Source organism: Ptiloglossa arizonensis, chromosome 5 (genome assembly GCF_051014685.1).
Source record: "Ptiloglossa arizonensis isolate GNS036 chromosome 5, iyPtiAriz1_principal, whole genome shotgun sequence".
NCBI lineage: Eukaryota > Metazoa > Arthropoda > Insecta > Hymenoptera > Colletidae > Ptiloglossa > Ptiloglossa arizonensis.
This window is the reverse complement of record NC_135052.1, coordinates 17,961,093-17,975,866: the sequence shown is the minus strand read 5'-3', so window position 1 is coordinate 17,975,866 and position 14,774 is coordinate 17,961,093. Positions and strand designations below refer to the sequence as shown.

At 37.9% G+C, this 14,774-nt stretch overlaps 2 protein-coding genes across 2 annotated transcripts in view; one reads left to right on the top strand and one right to left on the bottom strand.

The window, feature by feature from the left end:
• Window positions 1-200: 200 nt before the first annotated feature.
• Window positions 201-14,774, top strand: part of Nfat (nuclear factor of activated T cells 3) — a 92,287-nt gene continuing 77,713 nt past the window's right edge. Inside the window, exon 1 of the mRNA XM_076311156.1 lies at window positions 201-374. Coding sequence (XP_076167271.1) covers window positions 302-374 — 73 coding nt within the window. The 5' untranslated portion in view covers window positions 201-301. The remainder of the gene's footprint in view (window positions 375-14,774) is intronic.
• Window positions 565-4,439, bottom strand: LOC143146820 (uncharacterized). Its single transcript, XM_076311490.1, has 2 exons — window positions 2,635-4,439; window positions 565-2,484 (listed from the first exon to the last, which is right to left on the bottom strand). Exons 1-2 carry the CDS (start codon window positions 2,714-2,716, stop codon window positions 2,099-2,101), a joined length of 468 nt encoding a protein of 155 aa, XP_076167605.1. The 5' UTR covers window positions 2,717-4,439; the 3' UTR covers window positions 565-2,098.

The window sequence follows — 14,774 nt, the reverse complement described above, 5'->3', positions numbered from 1 at the left end:
TCAACCTGAGAAATTACAATGCCATTGCATGCCGTTATACGTAGAAAATTTCTACTAAAAATCGTTCTAATCGTCTAATTTTTGTATAAAACGGTACCATGCATAAGAAGCATATTGATACGTCACCGAGATTCACGTGACGTCAAAGGCTATCGAATGGCCGAAAGCCAAAGGCTAAACGAAATGACGAGACTGGCTTTATAGCCGACTAGGTAGAGGGCAAATGGCTGCCGTGCGGGTGAATAATAATGCGTAGCCAGTGTGAGACGAGTGATAAAAATCGTGATAAAGTGCGTGTACGATGTTACTGAAAGGCCGATTATCGGAGAAGAAGAACCGGAGGCATCATGGGAAAAACACCAAAGCCACGGCCGGTAAGTGCATAGATTGGTACGCCAGGAAATTTGCGAAATGGTTCGCCTGCCAGTCGACGAGATAGCCCTGCTGCGTTCTCGGTCCCTCTAAACGTTTTCCATGGTATCAACACAACATGGCCGAACGTGTTGAAATTAATTACTTTGCTTTAACTCTACGTCCAGTGAATAATTATAAACGCAGTTTCGGTTTAAAAGTTTATTTCAGTCGGATGACGTTCCGCTTATACATTTAGATTTAACAAAAATTTCCCAAAATGATATCAAAACGAAACAATGTCAAGATAAACACATTTGGGAATAAAAACATACGTCACATTTTGTTTATGAAGTTTAATCAAAGAATGCGTGATTGCAGTGATGTCAGGTATCAAGTATCAAGGTTATGCACAAAAGCGTGCGCAATTCGGTAATTATACTTTCATGATTCATTTAAAAGAAATAGTAATTGATATTTCATGATAATTCGTTAAATCGTGCGTTTACGCGATTAAAGTAGAACGCGTGGATCCATGTGTTATTGTCAAGGATGAAACATATTACAAACATTTAGTGAGGTTATGCTGTTTTCAACATGGACGCCACACGGGCTCGCGTGTACAAATGCATTTCGTTCCTATGTATTGGTTTAGTAAACATGATTCATGATTGTTTTTGATACTTAATAGATATCAGTTGTTTCCCTATTACTCGTTCTTGTATGTATTAACATTAACTAATGCGATACGATAAAGAGCCTTATTTAAATTCAAGTCAAACTGGAGTACGATCCAATACGGATCGTTCATCGAACGTGTACGTGATTATCAATGAATCTGAACTTCGTCCCTTCGTTTGACAGGCACTGTTGTTGACGATGAAATGCCGCTGCTATCACTTAACCATGGTTACTTTCTATCCTCTTGGATAAAACACCATCTCTTCGTGGAACGTTATCATATTAGAGTTTGTCAAGCGTTAGCTTTTACACATTAACTGCGTAGCTTCTGTCGCGTTAAATCACTTTCAATTCAAATTGATTTTTTTTTCTCGGAATAATGTTGATTCTGTATTGGACTGAATCATATACTATTTTGCGTGCACTGAACAAACATATAGCTTAAGAACTGTAATCTAAAGAACTCTTCAGCTAAATCGTTAATCATGCGAATTTACGAGACTGTAACCAGTCAGACTTTAACCAGTCAGACGTTCCGTAAGACATAGTGTACACACCGACTTTTTCGCACGGCATGCTTACAATATTTACCGCATTCCCAATATTAATAACACCGTTTCCGATCGCTTTAATTCTACGCAATATCATTACCCATACATTCAAAAGGTGGCTTTCACTTTTCATCAAAACGTACGGTCCAGTACGTTGAAATGCGATTTCATGTTGGCTAAGGTATTTCAGCCAGTAGTCGGTTTACAGCGATTAATTGTCACTGTCGCTTTCGATCGTTTCACAGGGACAAAATTTATAGATTTCTGTGCCTCGTTATTAAGAATTCATTGAGCGTGACCCGCGGATACGAAATTATTTCAACGAGACGAGTTTGTTTCGCTCGGAACTTGCACGTCACACGGAAGGTGCGTGTTAGTGAAACCGTGAAAATGCATTCTTAGCGTGCTACGATAAGAATAGAGCAAGGAAGATAGACCAAGATAACAAATAGAGGAGAGGTACGTACGTGCATGTACGTAATCGGCTTGCTTGTGTGTATGTGTACGGGTGTGTGCTAGTACATACCGACGGTGTGTCGAATGGAAACATACATGCATCTACTAGCCTCACACAAAGTAATTGTATAAGTGTACACGTTACCATGACGATAAAGACGCGGATCGATGTTTTTAACCGGTCGGAACGCATCGTGTTGATTTCGTGTTTGATACCTTGCGATATTTCTGTCTTCGTATTGCGCTTTTCCGTTCCTTACCGTGCCATATGCCCACGACTTGATCGATCGAACCCACGGTGTACAGCTTTTATAGCAAAGGAATCGGAAAGTTTGAGGATGCCAACGGTTACTCTTCGCTTCGATATTTCGGAGAGCGCGTTCGAATTTCCTGGTTCGGCCATCTTGAATCTCGCGGTTTTCGCTCATCCTTCGACAACCAATAGCTAACGAGAAACGATAATTTAATTATAATTTTACCGATTTATAAAAAGAAAAATTCTCTCGACCGTCTTGTTAATTCAAAGAAGAATCGTGATCTTTGTAAGCCGTTGCGATATAAATTTTATTCCCGCTAATTACGATGGTCTGTTTACTTTTCTGTATGTAGGTTACTATCTTGTTCACTTGTCGTCCCGAAAATGTCCGCGATAACAATTTAACGATCGTCTGCAGCATCTAAGACACATTTAAGCAGATAATCTTGTCCTTGAAGTTCTCTTAATTTTCATGATAACTCGAACGGATAATGATGCCTTATTCGTTGAAATTGTTGGCCAGTGACCAACTTCATGGTCTAGTTATACTATTTTTTATGTTCCGATATGATAGCGATACCGTGATATCTCTTCACAGAGTTACATAAACTTTGTTCTGCGTAATGTCTAGTTGCTGTGCTACCGAATAAACGTCACTATAGTTTCACACGTATCACCAACAGGTATACTCGAATCGGATAACGGTACACGAGTGGCAAAATTAAGTGGAACTAGTTTCCCGCCGCCGTGAATTTCTCGTATTACGTTCACCGATAATCATAATATTTATGAACGTTATTCATACGGTACGAAATATTAATCGTTTTATCATCGCGTCAAATTATTGAATACGTTTGAATGTATTCGAAAGGTTCGCAACGTGAACGCACAATCTCGTTACGTTCACCCGTATAAACAATTCATTATAAATTAAAATCGAACGTATTATGCATCATCCGCATTCTAGCCATTAAGTTCTATATTATTATTCTACCCAATGGCTCTGTTAACCATAATGAGAACAAAATACAAATTCAAGTATCTAACTTTAACCACCTAACTTTATTATGTGCTAAAAGTCGCGTGCATTGTCGGTGTCGTTATTTAAATAACATTCAAAAGTATTAAATATTTTATTCGCTACGTTACGCACACGTCCAAGTTGCGTAATCGCATCGTAATATTGTTAAAAATATAGTAACGGCGGTAAGAACGATTAACGAACGTTAAACATAAATAAAACGGATTTCGGTGGAACGTTTGTGAAAATTGTCGAAAGTTTACGAATACGTTTGCTCGGGCGTTCGTAGTTAATCGATGGTAACGAACCAAACTATCGTATCGAATCTAAACGAGCATTTTAATACCGATGCAGAGCCATTCGAACAATAATCGATTTATATTGATACGGTGGCGCTCGCGTGTACTTTCTACACAACGATACAACGACACGACGGCACTCGGCGCGCTTCGTATTTAATTTATATTTCCATTCAAGTAACACGGAACGTACGAATACAAATTTTTGTACATTTTTTTTTTGTTTTTTTTTTTTGTTTAATTTATACTCTCTCCGTTGAATAACTTCATCGGTACGATATTATCATATTTTCGATCGTGGATTCGGTAATTCGGGTATTTAGATGCGGATGCACACGCATGTAAATTAACTCTGCGAAATGTTGTCAAGGACCTGACCGGCCGGCGACATTTTTCGCGATCCCTCCGCGAATCTGGTCCTGCCGATTGAAGAATTTCACGAAGAAATAACGGTCGATGAATCCAGCGACGGGTGTTAAGCGACTCAAGGCCTTTGCAATGTAGTCTCAATCACCGTCAATCTACACTGATCTTAACAATTTACGGCGGAGCCACCTTCTCGCGCGGTGCAGCCGTTTTCCCCACTTCTCGGATAGGTAAAACGATCTTTCGTACTTTCCTGCGTGTTCCCCGCCATTTTTCGTGTCTGGCCGCTCGTCTTTATCGGTGAACAGAATTCGATCGGGCGGTTGATTAATGCGCCGGACTCGAAATTGCTCCACTTCAATTTTCATTTTGTTAATTGGGGAATTTACGGGATACAATTTCGTTCGTGCCCCAGATACCGAATGTTTAATTATCGCCGCGAGTAAGTACAACGAACAAACAAAATATTTTCAAATTATATTACATTTTCTTCCCGTTATTAATCGAACGTGTTATCCCCCTTATATCGATTAACTGCGTTTCGAATGTTACGTGGAAACATTTTAAATTATTAATATTGTGAAAAACAATCTCTCGCGAGCGAAAAAATACGATAATTATATTTATACTCAATTTTTAATCGGAAGTTCAAATTTACTATTGAATATTTTTCTGATTTTTCTGCTTCGCTCGTAGAAATGTTGCTCGGAACCATTTTACCATTTTTCTCTCTTCTTTTTCAAACAATAAGTCCAACGAACGAACAATATATTTTCAAATTATTACATTCTCTTCCCGTTATTAATCGAACGTGTTATTCCCCTTATATCGATTAACTGTGTTTTGAATGTTACGTGGAAACGTTTTAAATTATTAATATTGTGAAAAACAATCTTGCGAGCGAAAAAATACGATAATTATATTTATGCTCAATTTTTAGTCGGAAGAACGAATCTACTGTTGAATATTTCTCCGCTTCGCTCGTAGAAACGTTGCTCGGAAACATTTTACCATTCTTTTTTGTTTTGCTCTTCTTTTTCAAACAGTTCACTGCATTTCACTCGGTCTACAATTTCTGCCTGACCACAGAGGGACGACTGGCGCCGCGGCGCCCGACACCGTCTCTTTAGATCCTATCGCTCGTGTCGTGGTTTATGGCAGGGGTTACGCTTGACACAAAAGCCCAGCCGATTAATTAATTAATTACGGCACAGAGAACCGAAGTTTCAGTATGTTCCATCGTCGTGAAAAATATACGCGTTAATTGTATCCGATTGTTCGGAAAAAAGTCGTTTCGTTTTCCAAAATGAAGAATATATAATTTAATAAAATGTTTATACGCTCTAATAAAAATTGTTTCATTTTCAACAAAAAGAAATGAAATGACTTTCCGAACAATCCAATGGTAAAAATTTCTACGTAATATCGGTTCAAAATTGAACGATTAAAAATGCAATTTTTCCGGGGAGGGTAGATAGGGGGGGGGGGGATTAATTACGATTGCACGTGAAATTAATATTTAAAGATTATTCGAAACGCGATTTTCCTTCGATGACACGCAAACATTGTTCGAGTATTATGCAATTCGTGTTACCATCAGTGTTAGAATGCAGTTACTGCACCGCTACCTTAATGCACCTCTTGCACTTCCTCGGTCGTGTTCCTCGTATCTTTGAAATCTTCTCTTTTTTTTCCCTCATTTCGTAACCGTGACATTTTTACAGTTTATTACACATCCAAAACAGACTTCCCGCAGACTTTTTCTTTCTCCTTAGATTATTACTGTTCAGTTTGTGCAAGTGGAAGTTTCAACCTTAAAAAAATAAAAGTATTGTCACCTGTATGAAAACATTCAGATTTATTTCTGGAAGCTCCGAATATCGACTTCTCGGAATACTTCGAAAACAAACATCATTTTGTTAGCCTCGATCCGTTTATCACGGTCCCTACGAAATTTATAAAAAGTGTAAATAATTTTCCAAAAGACACTTCTCTGTTTATACAAGAATCTATATAGAATTGTATTTTTCTTAGAATTTATAGACAGAGATTCTAAAATTCTATAAAAAAAAAAAAAAAATAGTCCAAGAGCATATAAATTAATTGAAAATCCCGTGATTTGTTTCTATTCGTTTAAGAAATGAATTGATCGCTGGAAATTGCATTGAGAAAACGTTTAGATTTCGATTTAAATTAAATGAACATCTCCATCAATGTTGATACGTATCTTTCGACGAATCATTAATCGGTCGCTTGCGCGACGCGAATTTTTCTCAAATTGGAGTTCGTCGAACCGATTTGTCAACAATAACGCTAGGATGATACTTTTATTTTTCCCGCGACCCGTAAAATGTTTTGCGATTATGCGAGTACGCGACGAACACCATCTCGATCATCGATTCTCCGTTGCATATGCATCGCGAAATACATCACGAATGCGTATGAAATCATCGCGAATGCTACGGGCGTTAGACTTGCGTCACGCGTACGTTTCAAAGAAACTTGGTTTTTGCGTTTGTTTACGTACACAGTTGTTGCTTTTCCTTGCAAGAATTGCGTACAAGCAGCGAGCAAATTGTGCGTTCACCGATCGTAGAACGGAGCGCGATTTTTCGCAACGAAGTAAATAAATAAATAAATAAATAGAAAATATTGATTAAAATTTCGTTACGAGACACCATCGTTTTTTTTTTTTTTTATTTTTTCTTAAAGTCGAGGCTCACTCGTGTTCGCTGTGCCTGAAGAACAAATTTTTGTTTTACATCAGATTTTTCGGAGAGTCATTTCGTTTTCCAAAATGGAGAATATATAATTTAATAAAATGTTTATACATTCTAAAAAAATCGTGTTTCATTTTCAAAAAAAAAAAAAGACGAAATGACTTTTCGAACAAACCAATTGCATCTTTGAGGATATCATCACTTCCAGGACGTGAACAATATAGATTGCTTTGTCCGTATAGATTCGTAGTAGTTTTTTTTTTTAGTAAATGAAACAATTTCTACGAATGAAAAGGATGTTTCTCCAAGGTGGACGTAGAATGCAGTAATGGTGTTAAAAAAGTGCACGGGGTTGTGCGCGCGAAGCTATCAAATTTAGGTTTACATTACAAGTGATACTGTTTAAGGTTTCCAGGTAAGTTTACACGATCGTTCTTGCTAACGTAGTGCGATTTGTAACTCTTAACTCTTTCAACGTAAAGACTTCCGATGGTGCGCATGCGCTGTACTCTCAACATGCGCTGAACCGAAAACTTTTTTGGTGTTTTGCGCATCGCGTAGATCGTCGATCGAACTATCGGCGAAATATTCGATAAAATTTATTCAAACTGACAGATTACTCGCAGAGTAGGAATATTGTTCTTTTTCTTTTTTCTTTAACTAAATTTTCTTTTTCTTCTAGCTATTATAATTTCTTTCCTATCGATGTACACGGTGTTTTTAACATATTCCTCGTGTAATATTTACATTTTCCATCGTGTCACTGATAAACGAGCGACGATGCTCCACTGAATCATTCCATGTCACTCGACACGAACGACAACTTTAAAATTAACTCAGAAAATTCTGATTGGGACATTCGAAAAATTTCTAAAAATAGCTCGGCCTGGGGAACGTGTTAAACGTACCGTCAAAATTTTTTATTACATTTCTGTTTAACGTCAACATCTATTTCTTTTTTTTTTTCTCTCGTTGTAATTTGTGTCACCTATCATGTTCTTGTCTTTAATATTTTACGTTACTATTATCGTTCTTCTTTATACGCCTAGCGTAAGAATACAGGTATCTGGGATTGGGTTTTAATAATAGTATTTCAATCGCAGTTGGCTTTTTCTATACTTTTGTACTTGTTTTCCTTGTTTTTGTATTCGTGCATATCTGTCCTCTTAATCTTCCGTGGTAAAGACGTTAGATAAAATAAAAGAATTAGTCATTTTTAAACACGTACGTGTTCAGAGTACAAGCTGATATCGAATGCATACACAGGTGTTTATAGCACACGGTAAACGATTTTCGGAGGTGTGTAACTATAATAATAATCATTCGTTCTTTGTTTAAAAATTATTCACACATGAAATTATTTGTTGAACTAAAAAGAAAAATATACAAAAGTAAGGATACACGTACAGTGTGCGTTGTTATTAACCTAACCTCAATACGAGTACACGCTAAACGATTTTTCGGAATTCATATATATATATATATCCACAGTCCTGGAACACTTATTCCCATTCGATCTTAAAAGGATCGCTACTGTCTCGATTACCGAAGCAAATTAAATAAAAAGAATTCTTTCTCTCGTTTGTACAACGAACAATACCAAATCCAATCTTTCCTGTCGTTACGTCCAGAATTTCATCAATACTTCACAGAGACACCCATATCCTTTCAAAAGGCATTAAAAGACAACAAAAATTGTCAATTCGATCATGAAAAGGAGAACAAGCGCGAAACTCTCCTCGTCGAAGAAATTTAACCCTTTCACCGCGAACGACTTCAGCACAGAACGCACGCGTGCGGAAGACCTTGTCGCGTATCGAGCGTACGTGCACACTGAACGCCCATGGGCGTTCACCGCACGCGATCGAACGCCAATGGGCGTCGTTCGCGACGAAAGGGTTAACAAATATTCACGATCTTTCGTACGTAGGGAGGAAGAGGTGAACTGCTCCTTTGTCGCTCTCTCTCACTCTGGTCACACTGCTGCTGGACACCCGACGATCGTTCGATCGCGTTCTCGTATTGTTCTTCGCAGGTCACGGGTTCGTCCTCGGCGAACTGTACGCGACACTGGAATGCGTCCGGTATTTGTTTCGTGCGTCACCGATCTGCGCACGTCAGACGCCACCGTCTCTAAAATGAGTTCACTCGGCGTTTGGCGCGCAAAACGAAAGCCATACTTCGCGGCTGTTTTTCCGGCGCTGGAAAATCCAATAACGGACCACCGCGCGAGTCCGTGGTGTTACCATCTTCGCGGTAATACGACGCGACGCAATGTCCCCTTTAAACCCGAAGGATCCGGATTTACGAGGAAAACCAGTTTATGTTGGCGTCGTTCGCGAACGGTCATCTCACCCTTCGCGTCTCTCTTTCGTATTCGTACAGCGCGGTTTAATCGACCTTGTGTCGCTACCTCCTTGGAATTCTCCAAAGGAAGGAAAAAAAAACAAAAAGAAAGAAAGAAAAGGTACGAAGGATTATAATTTCCCTAACCAGAACGTTGTTTCTGCGCGATTCAAGAAATTCGAAATTCGTTTTCTTCACCGTGCCAAGTGTCTTTGGACCGAGAAGAAGAATTCGTTGATCGAACATTGTTTCATTCGAAGCGGTGACGTTCGAAAATGGCGCGTAAATTGAATAGAAGTAGACGACGAAGCGGTCGGCGATGACACTAGCGAAACGATTAAGGAAAGCTGGAGCAACAATTCTGAAACGGATAAAACGTAACGAATGTGTTTCTTGGAATAACATTCTCTGTCATTGTAAAGTATTTGCTTCTCTGGTACGAAGAACGGCCAGAAGAAAAAGTAGTTTTACCGAAATAGATCTCAGAGGGACTGGAGGACCAATTTGAAGGACGAGGTATGTTATTGCGGGTTAATATTGTAATTTCCGTTTCGTTTTCTTCTCGAAATGCCGTCACGTGGTATTAAATACGCCATGAATTCGATTATTGCAAATTTTCGGTTTTAATTACATTTTATAAATGTCAACGTATGTACATATGTCGAGGAAAATGCCTCCCGGCTGGTGTTCACATTTAGCGGTTTAAATTTTCGAGAAAGGTTGTTTCGCTGTTACTCGGGGCACATTATCGCGTAAACTAATCAGTGATATCGTTGTCACGATGGAAACGCAATTCACGAGCAGAAAGACGGCTTTCTCTTGCATCGAGAACATCACCCAAAGGCATTCTTTATAGCTGCGAGCAGTACCTATTCGACATCCATCGCATTAATTGAAAAACTAGTCTTGAATCGCACCAGACACGTTTCTATCCTTTTCTCGAGTTGCAACGCTATGCAGAAAAGGTATATTATTCCATTGAAGAAAATTACTACGATTTTCAAACGTCCAAAACACCGTCAATGAAGACGTCCGCTGAATTTAAATGAGACACCCTGTATTTCGATCCATTTTCACGGTGCAGTAGCGCCCTGCACAATGTGCAAAGATTGGGACCTTTAATTAACTCTCTCACTGCAATTGTTTGAAAACGTACCAACTTTTATTTTCACGATTTTTTAAAAATCTAAACAAACTGTTTTAGGTGCCATTTAACAACTATCGGTCATTTATGTACATTAATTTTCTCATTGTGCGATTTCTTTCTAGCTTCATTCCAGTACTGGTAAATGCAATTCAGCCTTCAATTACCTCGAAGAGATAAAGTTTTTTTTTTCTTCTTTTTTTTCTTTTTCTTATTTCTTCTACTCTCGATCGATATTGTCGAGCTGTGGTTTCACGTGGCCTTCCTGATCGTGGAACATTTTCCACGGATTCGTTTTTGTCTGATCGGTGTACAATTTTTCTTACACCTTTGACAGGAATATTGTAATCTGCAGAAATATTCCACGTCTACTGTCTCCGTTCAATCTATCGTAGACGTGTGATACTTCTACAGTAGATAATTCTCGTATTTTTGGAATTTCGTGTTTAAAAATGGTAAATTATTTACATTGGGGGTGGCAACACCGATATCGATGAAATTGAAATATATTGTAAAATTCAATATTCTGAGCAACTTTTTCCTATGCGTGTAACCACCTTTTGGTATTAGTTTCCAAGATATTGACGAAATTTCATTGCAGGTACTGTACATTGAATTCTGTCTATATCTACGCGCCCATGGTAGCGTGTGCATAAGCGTAGAATCGTCGCTTATCTACAATTTCTATAAACACATCGGGGCGACCGACCAGACATATAACGGGTGAACTTGAGAACTTCGATTCTCGCGAGAAATATCTACTGACCTATCTCGTATCCATGCAAAAAAATGCATTTCTCAAATATTCCAAAATACTCGTTACGTCACTGCAAGACCTTACAATCATATAACGATCAAAACTTACAATGTTACAATGTTAGAATGTTACAATGTTAGAATGTTACAATGTTACAGGTCTCTATAAATATGTATGAAAAATTTCAACGTAAAATATTCACTATTTCACTTTTCAAGATTTTTCAAAATAATTTTTCAAAATTTTTAAAAGTTTGCGCGCACTTTTGATTTCTTACAGCCAGTAAGGGCATTTAAATACGTTGCAAATAGGTTAAGTTCGTTTATTATACATTTTGCATACATTTGCAACAATTTTACCGTACGTTTATAGAAGTCCTGCGGGTTTAGGTTCATTATAGGATAAATGCACAAATATAAACAGAATTCATTGCATAGCAGTAATTTTTCGCGCAAAATTCGGGAAATAAGTGCATCGATCACGACGTATACATAGGGAATAAATTGTTCACGGTATTTCACGTGTTTCAATTTCATCGAAATACGCGTCCCGACGCCCGATATAAATAATATCAAGCGTGACCAACTCACGAACAATGTACACTTTCCAATCTCAAAGTGTACTTTTCCAATGTACACTTGAATTTCGATCGTTCGTTACGCGTTGAGAAACGTTCGCGAAGCATTCCGTGCAAATGAGAACCGGCACGCGTTTTGTTTTCATCGTTGGAAAATCTAAAACAGTCTCTTCGGAAGCGTGTCAACACACTTTCCGCGGTGCGTGTGTATTCTTGGAAATGACGCCCGATGAAACACAAACGTCGTCGTGGACGACTTCGTGGTCGCGAATCCGTGCAATTTTATCGACAAACGTGACGTGTTACCGTCCACGTATAAATTGTCCCAACTGTTAACAATTATTGTTGTATGCACGATATCGAGAAGGTGTTCGAGCGAATTGTCGCGTCGTCTCGCGATGCAAATTGGTCGAGCACACGGATAGGGACGATAAGATTTTTCACGAATCCTGTATCGCAAATACAGTTCTATTTAAAGACCAGAAACGAAGTAACGAGAACGTTAAATAAACAGACAATAAACAACGTCGGTTACATTTCTTGCTATTGTACTAGATTGTTCGGTAAGCTTTGTCGTTTTTTTTATTTTTGTTGTAAAAAATACTACGACACTTCGATATTGAATAATTGTAAATATAGGAATTAATCGAGAGATCTACACGAAACTTCATACATGTTCGTTAAACAGTACTATTGTTGGAAAAATAAACCGACGAACCCAATACCTCAATTTCTAATCGAACGAAAAAACTTATCGAGCAACCTATTACTAATGAATTTTATACGTAAAAATATCAAAGAACATTTACATGGATAATTGTGATATCTGACTTTGTTTCTTAGAATTGAACCATCGTGGTCTCTTGGATTGTTTACAACTAATGCTTACAATTTTACAATGCAGTAAATAATCTTGCATCACAAAAACACAAGAACCGTATTCTTGAGTTCTATTGGGTATTTTGAAGAATCGTTGCATTTTTTTTTTTCGGTAAAAATGATTTTTTTACAGCGTATAAACGTTTTGTAAAATTACATATATTCTCCATTTTGGAAAACGAGATCACTCTCCGAACGATCTAATATAAACAAAAATTTGTTCCTCGAGCATAACGAACACGATTGTGTTGTTCTCTCCGAACAAGCATAAATATAAAGAGAAAAATTGTATTTTTCTCGAAAAACTCAGGAAATAAGAGCATCGATCAGAACGTATACATACGAAAAAAATGTTTTCACGGTATTTCACGTGTTACAATTTCATCGAAATAATTCGACCGCGCGATGCACGCGACGAACGTGCACGGTGCATAGCTATGCATGTGTGTGCAGCACATAACGGTTTGATTCACCAGCTCGATTCGTGCTACGTCACGCGAGCTGTTACACAAGATTCGCGAGAGCGGCGTGTCATCGCGCGGGGTTTTCGTTCGTGGTACACATGTACCACCGAAGCCTGCTGCTCGGTAATCGCCTGTTGACCGAAGTGTGTTCGCCTCGCATCAATTAGGCCAATTGGTATCGTTGAAACGGTCACGTTTTCTGGCTACTTAAACGAGGAGAATGCTTTTCGTTAGTCCGGTACGCGCTTCCGTCGGCTCTCTCTTTCGATGCTAATTAACTGGGTCGATGACTGCGCTTGATAAATTCCAAACGAAATTTCAAGTACCGTTGAAATTTAATACGCGATAACTGACATCCAAGTGTATCGTGATTTAATTGAACAGCGCCGATAACGCGGGCACGTCTTCGCAGTTTGAAAACGAATTCCGTGGATTCTTTTATTTTTTTTTTTTTGCCTTGAAGTTTGCACGTTTAAGGTAAATTTGTCTCGAAGGATTCACTCTTCGAGGAGGATATCGAGTTTTTCATTTTTAGAGAAATGAAATCTTTTTTCGGATGTTCGATTATTCAATTGTGGAACCACCGACAGATTTTTTAATGTTAAGGTGTAATTTATGTGTATCTAAAAGGAAACCAATCGTTGAAGAAAAAGAGGAGTTTTTAAAATTGATCACATGTGTAGGATAAAGTCAGTTATTATGTCTTTGAAAAACGTGCAATGGAATTTAAAGTAAATTTCATTACGAGAGCAATTGAAACCAGTTATTTTGACTGGTTGGTGAATCTTGTGTTAATTGTATCTTAACATCCCTCTGAACGTTGTATAAAGTGGTTTAGGAAACGTGGACGTAATTTAAAAAAATGAATTTTATACGTAAAAATATTAAAGAACATTTATATGGATAATTGTGATATCTGACTTTCTTTCTGAGAATTGAACCATCGTTTCTTAGATTGTTTACAACTAATGCTTACAATTTTACAATGCGATATCGACTATTTGTAAACACTTCGTATTGTTTAACGAATCGTTCAAATTCCTGTAGAGACCAAGCAAACGTGAAGTAACTGGAATTTAGAAATAAAATTAAATACAATATAATTAAGATAGAGAAATTAAATAATTACCAATATAATATTGTATTAATGTTAACACATTATGTGTCGGAGACGTATAAGTGTACATATATAGGTACGTTTCCCGCATAGATGTATATTCTTTTACATAAGTCTAGTTTATCTGAATTTTCTCGAAAAAAATATGATTCATCGAAGCTTCCTGTACGAGATACGTAATTTCTAACGTAGATTCTCTCGCTATTAACCGATTCAACGCGAAACTTATCCATTAACTGCGCTATCACTTCATTAGTATCTTCCGCGCTATTACTTAAAATACTTTGAACATCGAAACTTCCTGTCGGTACGTTATAGACAGGATTTGCTTCTTTGATTATTCGTTTGTTAAATTTCAACGCTTTTACACGTTAATAGAGACTTCTCTGCGGATAATACTAATGTATTTTCGACGTACTCACCACCTCGAGTCGCTGTCACTAATATTCTCCACCGATGACTCTCGAGATGTCTTTGGTTCGGATAATACAATTTTCGTCTGTTTTGTATTTTTCTCACGGTTGGTAATTCCATGCCACGAGCATCACAGATGTGCATATCTTCCGTAAGAATAGGAAATGATTTCATTTCGTTTCCAATGAGCTTCTGCATACCGATAGCGACCCTTTTGTAGAGAGATCGCTAGACTAGCAACGCGCCATCTTGGAAAATCCAGTCACGGACTTACAGGAAGCAGTAACGCACCTTGTTAAAATTTGACAAAGTCCAAAGGACTTTTAAATGCGATACATTGTGACAAGTATATTATTTTGGACGAAGACAATCGTT

What these genes read in the sequence shown, in the direction of transcription:
- LOC143146820 (XM_076311490.1), bottom strand. Translation starts at nt 2,716, where the DNA reads ATGCTGCAGACGATCGTTAAATTGTTATCGCGGACATTTTCGGGACGA. An exon ending in AGTAACCTACATACAGAAAA is followed by an intron (nt 2,485 to 2,634) that starts GTAAACAGACCA and finishes GTTTCTCGTTAG; the next exon opens with CTATTGGTTGTCGAAGGATG.